Source organism: Neolamprologus brichardi, chromosome 3 (assembly GCF_056152115.1).
Source record: "Neolamprologus brichardi isolate AB-2024 chromosome 3, ASM5615211v1, whole genome shotgun sequence".
In the NCBI taxonomy this organism is placed as follows: domain Eukaryota; kingdom Metazoa; phylum Chordata; class Actinopteri; order Cichliformes; family Cichlidae; genus Neolamprologus; species Neolamprologus brichardi.
Window position 1 is genome coordinate 6,443,281 of NC_142106.1, and position 13,478 is coordinate 6,456,758.

Here is a 13,478-nt window from a genome sequence, read left to right on the forward strand (position 1 = left end):
TTGATGTTTCCCTTTGAATCCCCCTGAAGATCCTGACAGTGAAGCACGTACATAATACTCCAGCCTTTCAACTCTGAGCTTATTTAGTTCTATTAATACACTGAAATCTCATTTGTGTCATGAAGAAAGTCTTTAATCAAACAGAATTCAAAGATCAGAAACATTTCATATATGGAGTTAAACATGAATCATTGTTTCAACAATAGATTTATTGTTGTCATAAACAGACAAGAAGACAACAACAAACTGCTCCTCCCATTCAACGCATGTCAGTCCATATCCCAGCAAACTAAATCATCTCCATTTACACATCAAATAGAAACATGAATCACTTGTAATGATTAGAAACTTGATAGAATTTCAAATCTAGTTTGGGGAGTCATTCAGTGAGAAACAGTGAAATGATTTTCCATGTGAAAAGGTGGACAGCAGAAACAGAAAGAAACAGTGAGAACTAAAAGAGAAACAAAGAGCTTTGGAACAACGAGGCAGCAGGAGGACAGCTGCAGTTTAACAGCTTCAATTCACTGACAGGAAACAACATTAGAAATATCATCATCCTCAACTCATCTGCTGCACTGACACTGACACCTTCAACGGACACACCTTCACTTTACCACCATGAACAGTGCTAATGTATGGAAACATCCTGTGAGTGAAAGTGTGTGTGAAGGTGTGTATGTGTGTGTTAGTATCAGGATCAGAGAACGACAGCTTTCCTCTGTTCCAGTCCAGATTCACTCTGATCCTCTGGAGCTTCTTCTGGACTGAAAAATAATTTTCAGCTGCTGGTAATGGGTGCATTGATGTGTGTTTATCTTCGAAGAAGAATATTGTCCATAATCCAGGCAGTATGCTTCCCTTCCTCTGCACAGACTCTGCAAACACACCCAGTTCCCACCATGTACTGTCTCCAACATCAACATCCCAGCTGTGAGTCCCTGAGTTAAAGCCCTCAGAGCCCAGGACAGAGCAGTCCCGATCAAACCTCTCTGGATTATCAGGAAGCTGCTGCCACTGTCCTCCGTATCTCACACTGGTCAGATCTTCAGACAGGATGAGTTTTGGATAAGCAGTGTTTGGGTCCAGAATGAGAGGAGTGTAGGAGACCATGTCCTTCATGTTGTTCCAGATGTTGAAGGTCAGGTTGCCCAGGTGTTTGGCCTGGTCTATCAGAGCTCCTGAGGGCAGCTGTGGATCATCCAGCAGGGGGCAGCGCTGGACTCTTTCCACTGCAGCCTTGTAGTTGTGCAGGAATGAGACGTCTCCAGCTCTCAGCTCCTCCTCTGTGGCTCTGACTGTGTCTGAAAGAGCTGCTATCTCTCTGCTCAGAGCCTCCATCTTCTCCTTCATCATCCCACTCTTCTGCTCCTCTTCCTCCCTCAGTGCAGCCAGCCTGGCCTCCTCTTCCTCTGCTAGAAACTGGTGAAGCTTCTTAAACTGCTCCTTAATCTGCCTCTCTGTGTGTCGGGCCTGGACCTTAATGTGTTCTGCTGTTTGATCAAACTCCACTTGAACTTCTTCACAAACCTTTAACTTCTTCTTTAAGGGCTCCAAAGTTTCCTGAAGTTCCTTCTTGTGTTGTTGTGCAGCTTCATTGATAAGTCTGAATCTGTCCCTGGTGTGTTTTTCTGAGACACAGCAGACGACACACACTGGCTGCTGATGGTCCAGACAGAAGAGTTTGAGTTTCTCAGAGTGCAGACTGCAGAGAGCCTCTGAAGCTCTCTGATCTCTCTCCTGTAAGAACGACTCACACAGGTTCTTTAAAGCCAGACATAAAGGTGGATCATAAACTGATCTTTTCTTACAAACTGGACACTCGTGTGTTGGTCTCTCTCTCCACCATCTCTTCAGACAGTCTTTACAGAAGCTGTGGCTACATGACAGAAGAACAGGATCTCTGAAGACCTCCTGACAGACCGGACAGCAGAGATCCTCCTCTGATCTGGAAGCCATTGAGTCTGTGAGTGAAGCTGAAAACAGCAGACAGGAAGTACAGTCAGTCCTGGCTCCCCTCCCTCCTCTACCACCTTCACTGAAACTTCCTTTGAGTCGTGTTTTTGCTCAAACTCACATTCAGTGTGTGGAGCGTCAGCAGCTTGAAGCAGCAGTGTTGGAGTTTTCCACTTTTCTCTCCTGTAGCTGGACTCACTCAGAGGAAGCTGCTAGTTTGGTCTGAGCTCAGTCTGATCGTCTGTGCGTCTCTCTTTACTGAGAAAAACGATCAGCCTTTTTCCTGGTTTCTCTCAAGTGTGTCAGGTGATGGGTGTAGCCTGATGACACTGTTCTTAGGAATGTTGCTTCACCTGTAACTCAGGTGTGTTTCATTCCAGAGTTAAAATGTCATCCTGCCGTTTCCTCAAAAGCTATAAAACAAGTAGTGGTTCAGCTGTCTGGCAGCTTCTATTTCAGACTTTGTTCTGGTTCTTGTTCAGGTTCCCAGCAGTGGGAGTGTAATGCAGTCACACACACACAGGTGGTGTTAAGGTGGATTCACTTGATTACAGACTATATCAGAGACTGTTTAAAGTCTGTTTAGACCTGCAGCTACCTTTTCAGTGAGGTTGATCCTGCAGATAACCTCTGACTCTTAGAGATGGTGGTCCACGTTCTGCTTGTAGTGGTTCCAGTTCGTACAGCGACCCTTCAAAACTGAAACAAGACTACAAGTTGGAGTCCATCCAGGTACAGAAGGCAGCTCTTTTTGGAGAAGCATTTCGCTGACACTAAGGTAAAGTTCTGACGTTCTATATAACTGATGGTCTCTGATGCTGAACATCTATTCAACCTGACCTATCAGATGTTTGAAAAACGTGTGGTGTGTTCACCTCATTTCTCTATGTGTGCACAGACATTAGTGATGTGTCGGTTGCGAACGAAATGGCTCTTAGAGCCGGATGTTTGAAGTGAACGACGCTAGCTGGCTCCTTATTGGGAGCTGTGGGGTTTTCTTTCTGTCACCCTCGCTCTCTCTCACTTTCTTTCGCTTGACTCTGCAGGCGATGGACCGATTTAAAAACTATAAAAAATTCATGTTAGGAAATTTGATTGTGATTAAAAATTGTACAAAAATAAACTCAAAATTTTCTGTCCTTCTTCTTCTCTGTCTGTGTTTCCAGAGAAGAAGAGGAAGATGAGGGGTGACCACTTCAAGCAGCATTTCAGGAAGAACTTCACCACATGCTGGAGGAGGAGGTAAGTCACACGCCCTCGCTCCTCTTCCTGAATGGCTGAAAGATGGTGATCAGCTGACCCACTGTCTCCTCTCCTCTGATTGGTAGAATCTCTCAGAGAAGCCAGAGTCTAACTACCTTTCAGCAGCAACCCCACCCTATTATATCAATATTTTTTTTCGGTTTCATTTCAAGGTGGCATCATTCTGATCCCATACTTATCAACATACAGTTTAAAGGCTTGCATTAGAGTGCATTGGTGCACACTTGGGCATCTTTTATTTAATGTGGTTATACCACTGAGAATTTTGCTATATAAATATGCTCAAGAGTCTATCATATGTTTGACATACAGCAAAAAATTCAAAAATATATATTTTTAAATCAATAACTTTGCAAATTTAGAGGAAATGTTTTTGGACAACAAATGAGTCCCGTTTTAAACAGGGTTTGAATAATCAGCGCTGACAGACAGATATTTATGAAGCGCAGGCCTTAACAGACATGCTTACCATGTGAAAGGATGTCTTTGAGCAGAGAAACACGTTGCATTGTTGCTTTTCTCTTATGCATAAGCACCGCCCGACTGTCATAAACACTCTGTGCGGGTAGCAAAGTCAGTTCCAACACACGTTCTGGCATCAACCGGTCTTTCCATCAGCTGGCTGTCCCTCAGCTTTCATGCTGCGATCAGCCACAGAACCTCGCACTGTGCACTGGGGCACGGCAAAACTTGAAAGTCCTAGTTTGGTTGTTCACTGCTCGCAGAGAATTAACAATTAAACGCTCTCAGTTGGTCTACATTTTCCAGAAAGACCACACAGTTAAAGGATGTAAAAATACTGAATTAAGAAAAAAGTTTCACGCTATGTTTCACCAAGTTAAAAACAAATCCGACAAAGCTGCTTCTACCACAAACATTTATCTTTCAGATCAGTGTCTAAAAAGCACCCTTAAAAAAATTATCCTGCATTTACAAAAGTAAATCCTGTTTGTATATCACACTGAAAACCAAAACGCACACACTGAAAAAAAGGCCATGTTGGATTTATGTGATTCAATAGTGGACATTGGTTACACACAAATGTTTTGCTTTGGCAGAAACTTAAACAACTGAGTTAAATCAACACAACTTTTTCATATTCAATGAACCTGTGCATTTTGTGTTTATAAAACGCGATTGAAACAGATGGAGTAAGTTGAGCTCTTGGAATATTTTAATCCTTCACAATTCTGTCATTTTATTTCAACACTATTCAATAACTTTTATCCAAATACTACTTGGTCCCTTACATACTACATGTTGTCTTCATATTACATAATGTTCAACAAAGTCTAGATTCTGGTTACCATAAAAATTGAATGGCTCTACAACAACTACCATCCTCCTATCTTTATCCTGGTTGCAGGAGGGCTGGGAAATAACCCTGAAGTGATAGGTTATGAGGCAGGGTGCACCCCGGACAGGTCACCAGTCTATCACCTAGAAACAAACAACCATTTACACTTACATTCACAGATAATTTAGAATCATCAATTAACCTAGCTCTAACAGCTGCATGACTTTTCACTGTGGCAGGAAACCAGAATACCCAGAGAGAAACCACTGCAAACTAGCCAGACTGTGGACTTGAACCCAGGACCTTCTTACTGTGGAGCAACAGCACTCACCAGCATGCCAACAATGTAGGAAATACAGGGAAGCTATGATTTCCTGTATTTGAGGCAGAATTCTTTTGTGCTTGCCCTTGACAGGTTAATCCACAATAAATAGCAATAGCATGCATTTGGTGTGTGTGTCGTTGTCTGCCTCTTATAACTCCAGTGATTTTCCTGCAGTTTGAAATCTTATGCGGTCTTGTGAATTTCATGAGTTCAGCAACTAACCACTCTTACTAGATTGTATCATGTCATCTCAATGAGAACAAATTAAGTTGTTGAATTTCGTACAGATCCTTCATGATTTAATTACGTTCATAGAAACATGAAATTATTGTGTTCAAATTACAAGTTAGACTTTTTTTAATGTAACAACCACCCAATTTACTTTTTCGGTATACCCCAAAAAGTAGAGGTGGCTGCTCGACTTGACTGAGATGGATGCCTTCCTGACACCCCAATCCAGAGAGCGCGAGACTGAAACCCGTGCAGTGTTGCGGGATGTAACATTGCTATATTATTGACTTACTTCACTTGAACATGATATGAACAATTTAATCTAGCCTCTCTGCAAATCATGTAGTTTCTACACTATATAGTTACACTTTAAAGCATGGGGCAATTGTGTTAAATACACGCAAGATGCTTACGTAAATCCAAGACCTGGCCAAACCCTTTTTTTTTTCAGTGCACAGCGTTTGATAAACAGCATTAAAATATTGTATTGCACATCTATGTTTTAAAGATGGGATCACAAGTCAATGAGCATTTTCTCTAAAAAACTGAAATTTACACGATCAAATACACAAACTAACGTGCGGGTGTCAGGCTCAAGGAAAGAGTTTGCTGGCTTTTATCAACCTTTATGCCTTTTCAATCAACAACAGACAAAAAAGCTGGTTACTCCCCATTTCTTGAGATACACTTCTTAAAGTCAGCAACAGTCAAACACTCAGAACAAAGTATGACTCAGTGGTGCAGCTTTTTGGCAGCTTTTATTTCAGACTTTGTTCTGGTTATTTGTCAGATTCCACAGCAGTGGGGGTGTAATGCAGTCACACAAACACAGGTGGTGTTAAGGTGGATTCACTTTGTTACAGACCTGTAAAAGTTAAATGGATTGTAAATGTGTGTTTTTGCTTCTCTCACTGAACAGCTAGCTTTTACTGCATGGGTGAGCAACTCGAGGTCTCAAGCACTGCTGTCATGCAGGTTTCAGATTCAGATAACCCTGGGTCAACACACAAATCAAATGATTAGTTCATTACCAGGCCTCTGGAGAACTATAAGACATCTTGTGGAGGTAATTTAAATGAGCTGTGTTGAATCAAGGACATGTCTAAAACCTTCAGGACATCGGTCTTTGAGGCCTGGAGTTGCCCACCCCTGAGTTACTTTAACTGCAGCTAATTTTCCATCAGACCAACACCAAATTCTGTCTGACACAAACAACAGCTCTAGATGGAATTTAACCTACCGTATCCTATCCTATCCTACCGTAGTACTCAGTAAAAGGTAGTCTGGGGTTAATGTGGATGTGGCAGGTAGAGGAACTCTACGACTGAGTGCAGCAGGGATAAAGAAATAAGTCGCAATCATTTGTTTTGTGAGCTCCAGCTGTTTCCAGGCTGTGATCAGCTGATCTACAAGCAGACGTTACATGAGCCATCAGCGCTCATGTAACACAGTACAGTACAGAGCTGTCAGAATGAATGACCCAAGTTTAGTCTCACACTCGGCAATTATTAATTAATCGCCCTTCAGTGTCACACCAACACAGTGTCAACACAGCAAAGTGAATGTGCCACACACTCCATGTGTCATCTACTCATCACCATCTGAAACTCTAACCTTCATGGGACACAGCTGTGAGGGAGAATAACAACGAGTAAGAGAAGACAAAGACAACATGTACACACAGTATAACATGTGGGAGCACAGCTGGGCCAATCACAGAGGACGAGACAGACGAAGTAAAACTAGACACAGGAAGTAGAACTCACTGGTTCTCCATAAAGAACAAAGATTTGCTCTCTGTGGCTCCAACACAACTGACTTTTGACTTTTTATTCATTAGGACGAGTTCGTTTCAATTCACTGACAGACAGAGTGGAGCTTGTCTCTACACGTCTACCTGTTGCATTGGAAACATTTTCATTTCCTGTAACTGTGACACCTTGTTTTACCTGTTAAACAGGACAGCAAAGTGAAACAAGAGTCAGTTGGTTCAGCTGTTGGCACAGAGGTCAGTTCAGCCACATTCATTCAGTGTTGCGATCGACACAAAGCTGGGTGGAGTCTGTGTGTTGGTGCAGTTTGCAGCACAGAGACAAAGAAGTGTAATGTGTGTGTCAGTGTGATGTGTTGTAGTTTCAGGAGTCAGTATTCAGCTACAAAGCTTTTTGTTCAGTGTATACAAACAGCTGTAGCTCCATAAAGGCAGCAGAGACTCACAGTGTCTTATAATGAGAGGCTGCTTTCTCTCACACATTATGTTCACTTATTATCAGCACATGTTGTTGTTTGTGGAACAGAGTTATTGTAGTTTTTTCTCAGTAGTTTGAGTTTTTATTCCATTTGGACTTTTTGTGTTTAGTTCAGTTTAGTTTCCAGATGATTTTCTTCTTTTTCAGGTTTGATTATTTATTGCTTGAAGAGTTTTTAATCGTTTTGTTCTTTTTTCATTCTTACTGTTTGGAGGTTTGTGTCAGAGGCCAGATTTAGGAGCATCAGTACAGCTGTTACAATAAAAAGCAGTGACTCAGTCTGACTGACATCCAGAGTCTCAATGAACTCGTCCATCAGCAACATTTTATCAAACTAACAGATTCTAAAACTGAAGATTTGTTTTTATTTGTTCACAAAATGGTTTCAGATGATGTTTTTCATCCATCTCAGTCTTTGCTCATGAACTTTGTCTCCAAACGTCTCAGCCTGAGCTTCCCTCTGATGAACTCGTTCATAATCTCGTCCATTCTGCTCTCAATGAAAATCTGAACACGTTCAGCTCGGCCTCCTGTCTTTGTGTCAGAGTCTCCAAAGCAAACATGACAGCAGCTCACTGCCATCTTTAAACCTTCCCTTTCACTCTTGCTGCTGTCCTTCTGTCACAAATCAGCCCTGATGAAGACGCTCGGGATCAGGTGAGGAGGAGGCAGAAGACTCGCTGTGGTGACGCCTGAAGGGACACAAGAAGAAACACAATCAAAGATCATCATCTAATAACAGAAGACTGTCTTTTATTGTGTGTTTCTGATTGGCTGCTGTAGAAGTGAACAGTTGTACTTTGACCTTTAACCTCTCTGCTCTGTGTTGTTTCCTCTTTCAGACCATAAAAACATCACAGCTGAGTCTGGACAGAACATCACTCTGACATGTCGAGCTGCAAACAACAACATCATAGTTGTAGAGTGGAGCAGAGCTGACCTGGAGTCAGAATATGTGCTTTTGTACCGGGATGGGCAGTTTGATCCAGATGAACAGCATCCATCTTTTAAGAACCGGGTGGATCTGCAGGACAGACAGATGAAGGATGGAGACGTGTCTTTGATTCTGAAGGATGTGACGATTAATGATGCTGGAACATACGAGTGTTGTGTTGTCCAACGAGTTGGAGGACCTATGACTCTAATCAACAGCACCAACCTGAGTGTTGTTGATCCTCCAGGTGAGTGAGTAGAGTTGAGTGTGTGTGTGATCAGAGGTGAAGCTGCTTCCTGGTTGTTGATGTTTGTTTCTAAAGATGTTGTTGATGAGACTTTGTAGAAAGCAGCTGGTCTGAGTGATGTGATCAGAGTGCAGTAGATAATGTCTGACAGCAGTTTGAAGAGGAAATGGATTCTGTTCTGTTCTTCACTCATCACCTACCTGACAGCTGACACCTCACACCTTTTTCTCACCTGCAGCTCACACAGGAGGACACACAGAGGATGGATCTGTTGGACTGATTGTTGTTCTTCTTCTGCTTCTTCTTCTGCTTCTTGTTGTTGTTGCTGTTGTTGTTGTTTTGATCTACAAACGTAGACAACAGCAGAGTGAGGAAACAAACCAGCCTCCTGTTTAAGTGCAGCAGGTTAAAAATGTCTCAGAGGTTTTTCCAGCTTTGAGTCTGCCGCTGCTGTTCAGAGTTCTGGGTGTTGTCAGTGTTTAAAATCCTGCAGAAACAGATGAACTGAGCACAGACAGCAGGACCACAGCACTGTAGGTTTATTTCAGTTTTATCTTTAATGGCTGCTTCTGTTTTTGCTCACAGCTCATCTCAGTGGACGAGTTTCATCTTTAAAAACAGTCTTTACATTTCAGCTCTGTAGTTCACTGGAACATCCAGAGGGCTGTGACTACAAATCACCTTCAACACAGTCAGGCTTTCTTTGTGTTAGCCGGCTCAACTAAACCTGAAACTGCATTTAGAGGCAGCAGGTATCACCATGGTGATTATCACCTTTCTCTGTTACCCTGGCTCTCTGCTTCAGGCTCTGAGCACGCTCAGATGAAAAGGAGCGTTTCATGTATCATGTGACTTTTCTTCTACACAAAATGATCCCTGTGAGCGCCACCCAGTCCAATCAGAGACGTTACTCATTGATAACTTCACTAATGTCTCCACTACATGAATACAGGTACATTCCTGTAACAGTGTGATGTGCAGTTTAGCTTCATTCAGTGGCTTCAGTAAGTTACAGTTTAACAAGCTGCACATATGAAACATTTCCTCCAGCAGAGAATCGACATCACAGTGAAAACGTGGCTCTAGCAGCTGATTTAAAAGCAAAACTCTGAACATGAAATGCTCCTGACCAGGTGATCTTTCACCATCAGTTACCATGGTGATCTGACTTTGAGTGTGACACAGCTCACTGAGGCATTACTGTGGTTTTGTTGTGCACGCCTACTTTGAACTCTTCAAACAAATGAAGTCAACACTTGAACATTTTTCACGTTGATGGTTTTGTTTCCACTGACTGTAGTTACATCATTTTGAGCTCAGATGACATATTTATGAAGTTTTTCACACCTGAATGTTTCAATCATCAAGATCTGATTTCAGTTTTCTCTTTATCTTTGTGAGCTGTGTGGTTTGTTTACTCTCAGTATCCATGAACAGTGTTACAGACCTGGGATCAGTGTTTTTGTTTATAAGATCAAATATGACCTCATTATGTGAGTGTGAGCTTTGGACCACAAAACCTCAACAACACTAATCCTCGATCAGCTGTTTCACTAAAATTACATCCAAGTATGAACTGATCCCATCGTTCATGCATCAATTTGTAGCTGACAGATGGTTATGCACATTCCTGGTTGCCTAGGTAACCCTCTAACCTTAAATAACGGTATTGTTGTCACTCAGCAGTACGATTTAATGTAGTTGTTTCAATAGTTCTCAAAGATAAGAAAAGTTTACCTCGGTACTCGCTGACTTCACATCAGTGATCAGTTATTGTGTTTAAAAAGTGTAGCCACTCGTGTTTGACCTTGTATGTATGTGTGTTTATGCTCTGATTGTATTTTCCTGCTGCTCACACAGCAGAAAAGCCTGAAAACTCAGTGTTCACAGAGTCTGTGAGCTCCAAATGTTTGTATGAAGGACAGAGAACAAAGGTCAGTGTGAAGAGTGTGTCTGTATTTGAACAATAAACTCAGTCTCAGTCGCTCGTTACTTTGGTTTCAATTATTTATTCTTTCATTTGTGTTGTTGGCAGAGAAGCTACATCATGTGAACGTCATCATCATTTCACATGTCATCACAGATTCAAAAGATGTAATATTTGTGTGTTTGTTATTAACAATCGTGCCCCCAGACGCCAAAACAGCAAATTGAAACTGAAAAAAAAACTGTAAGAAAAAAAAAAAGATGTAAGTGTGAAAAGTTTTTTTCTTGTTTTAATGTCAATATTTACAGTGTCAATTAATCTTTTTTCACGATCAATATATTTATTTATTCTTCAGTTTCATTTTAAGGTGGCATCGTTTTAACCCCAACAAAACAAAACAAAAATGACAGAAAGTCCATTGAAATCTGAAAAATATTCATTTTCTGTGCTGAACAAAAACATTATTTTTTACAAGACAGGAAAACTAACAGTAGCTTTAAATTTTTATAGTGTATCCTCATCCTCAGTATTGGAAACATGTCAAACTGCATTTCCTATGAAATAAAATAAAATCATAATGATCATGGAAATTTCTTGATCTAAATTCTGTTCTAGATTGAGTGGCAAAAAAAAGAAGAGCTGCTGTTTGTGTAAGAAATACATATAGCACGCTGTCCATCCTTCTGCTAATGTTTAATGTACTGAAATTAATTCTCCATCCATCCATTCGCTTCTCCTTTTCAGGGTCGCGGGGGGCGCTGGAGCCTATCCCAGCTGTCATAGGGCGAGAGGCGGGGTACACCCTGGACAGGTCGCCAGTCTGTCGCAGGGCCAACACACAGAGACAGACAACCATTCTCACTCACATTCATACCTAGTGACAATTTGGATTATCCAATTAACCTATCCCCACAAGCTGCATGTCTTTGGACGGTGGGAGGAAGCCGGAGTACCCGGAGGGAACCCACACAAACACGGGGAGAACATGCAAACTCCACACAGAAAGACCTGATGGTGGAATTGAACTCAGGACCTTCTTGCTGTGTAGCAACAGTGCTAACCACGGTGCTGCCTTTGAAATTGGTTAATTGAAATTAATTCTAATTAATGAAATTAATGTCTAATTAAATTCAAAGAACTGAAGATAAACAGACCACAGAAAGCACTTTGTCACCTCTGCTGTGATGTTAACTGTCCCTCAGACCTCGTCATGTGATCTGACATTTACTGTTTGATTTTGTCTGTTGTCAGGCTCTAACTTTACAGGAAGAAACTGTAAAATAATCAAATTATTCATCATTGTGAAAACTTCATCATGAAGCATTTTTGATGAGCTACATTCCTCTAAACTTTTGGTTTGGTTATTTATTTATTTCCAACCTTCTTCTTAATGTTTTGACCATCACAGCACTATGAACTGTGGGTAATCCCTCAGGTCCACAGAGATGAGGACTTAAAGAAAATGTGAATAAGGACTCAAAGTGTGTGCAGAGAGCTGTCGTGCACTTGATACCACAACAACAGGACGGCCCTGAGCCCTCAGAGGCCGACACAAAGCTGTGACTGTTTATCTGCACGTCTCAAACACTCCTCCATTTTGTCTGCAGGCTGAGTGATCTGACTGAGCTCAGCCTCCATTTTCTACAGGGAGACGCTCAGAGAGGCTTTCAGTTTCATTTCACAGGAACAGCTTTGCTTCTGTTTTACATGCAGGTGCTGCACAGAGCACATCCTGTTCAACCTGTTTGTGTGACTGACTCCAGCTCAGACTCCAGCTGGTTTGACAGGTCAGCAGTTTGCATCATTTTCATCTAGGCTTCGAGGCTGGACTAATGTAATTCATTATTATCAGGATGTCCTAAAAACTAACTCCAAAGGCTGAGTGAGTTCTGAACAACCAAAAAGCTCAATCAGCAACATCCTCCAGCAGAACTCTATCAGGTCGGTCCTGATGGTCACAAACATGTTTTAGATGGACTCAGTGGTTTAACATTAAACATGTTATTATGAAAGAAAAACGTTTTGCTCTGACAGCTTTTCAGAGAGATCTAATAAGATCCCAAACACATTGACCTCTTTGTAGAACATTATTAAATAAGCATATTAAATATTACTGCTGCATAGGTTTAAGGAGTCGATCCTTTTATAGAGATTTCATATTTATATTTTAGACATACTTATCAAATGCTACTGCTGACACTAACAACTAATGAAGGATAGAAACAAACTGGACTCCAGTCTAGCTCTGCTTATCATTGCTGAGTCATTTGTTGTTCTTTGTTTTTGTTACTTTTGGAAGGAACAATTGGACTGTTTATAATTTGCAAGAGTAAATGTATTTGTTTGGTTACTTAATGGAGTAATGAGGACGGTTTATGAAGATCTGGACTTACATCCATCTAACAGTACAGGAGAGGCTCAACAGGTTCTGAGGTGGCTGTTTACAAAATGTTGTATCCTGTAAAGATTCTTCACAGTTTTACATTGAGAAACATTATTCTGGAAATATTTAGCCTGTATAAAGTATTAAGGCCACTTTTGAATCACAAAATTTAGAAAAAATCTGGGCGATTCATAACAAGCTGGAGGGTTGGTCCTAAGATTATTAACATTTTAAACACTGGGTTGTGAAGATGGAAAAACAAAACAACTAAAACAAAGGAAATAAAACTACGTAGCACAAACTCTTGAAAGGGGACCTTTATGTCACTGAGCACCAGGGTTTTAATAGTTTTGCAATTTTCATTAGTTTTTATTTTTATTTAGTTTTGACTTCAGATTTTCAATTTTATATCAGTTTTAATTAATTTTTACCAATTGTTTGCTAGTTTAGTTTAGTTTTTATTTTTTGAAAATCCTTAGTTTCAGTTTAGTTTTGATTAGTTTCAGTTATAGTTTTAGTTGTTTGCAATAATTAAGTGTAACAAAATCCCAGTTTCATCATATCAGTCATTCTGCTCATCCTTGTTGCTATTCCAGCTACCATACTGCACCCTGGACAGGTCGCCTGTCTGTCGCAGGGCTAACACGCAGAGACAGACAACTCACA

General features: G+C 41.0%; 2 protein-coding genes across 2 annotated transcripts; one reads left to right on the forward strand and one right to left on the reverse strand.

The window, feature by feature from the left end:
* Positions 1 to 258: 258 nt before the first annotated feature.
* On the reverse strand, positions 259 to 2,209 carry LOC148103289 (nuclear factor 7, brain-like). Its single transcript, XM_087839105.1, has 2 exons — positions 2,078 to 2,209; positions 259 to 1,976 (listed from the first exon to the last, which is right to left on the reverse strand). The coding sequence occupies exon 2, from the start codon at positions 1,957 to 1,959 to the stop codon at positions 562 to 564; it is 1,398 nt and encodes a 465-aa protein (XP_087695231.1). The 5' UTR covers positions 1,960 to 1,976; positions 2,078 to 2,209; the 3' UTR covers positions 259 to 561.
* Positions 2,210 to 8,141: 5,932 nt separating this feature from the next.
* Positions 8,142 to 8,898, forward strand: LOC148103290 (programmed cell death 1 ligand 1-like; the record flags this gene model as incomplete). Its single annotated transcript, XM_087838085.1, has 2 exons — positions 8,142 to 8,502; positions 8,741 to 8,898. Coding segments are annotated over 2 exons (519 nt in total), but the record flags the coding sequence as incomplete, so codon positions are not given.
* Positions 8,899 to 13,478: the final 4,580 nt, after the last annotated feature.

Excerpts from the sequence above, each read along its gene's own strand:
- LOC148103289 (XM_087839105.1), bottom strand. The coding sequence starts at position 1,959 with ATGGCTTCCAGATCAGAGGAGGATCTCTGCTGTCCGGTCTGTCAGGAG.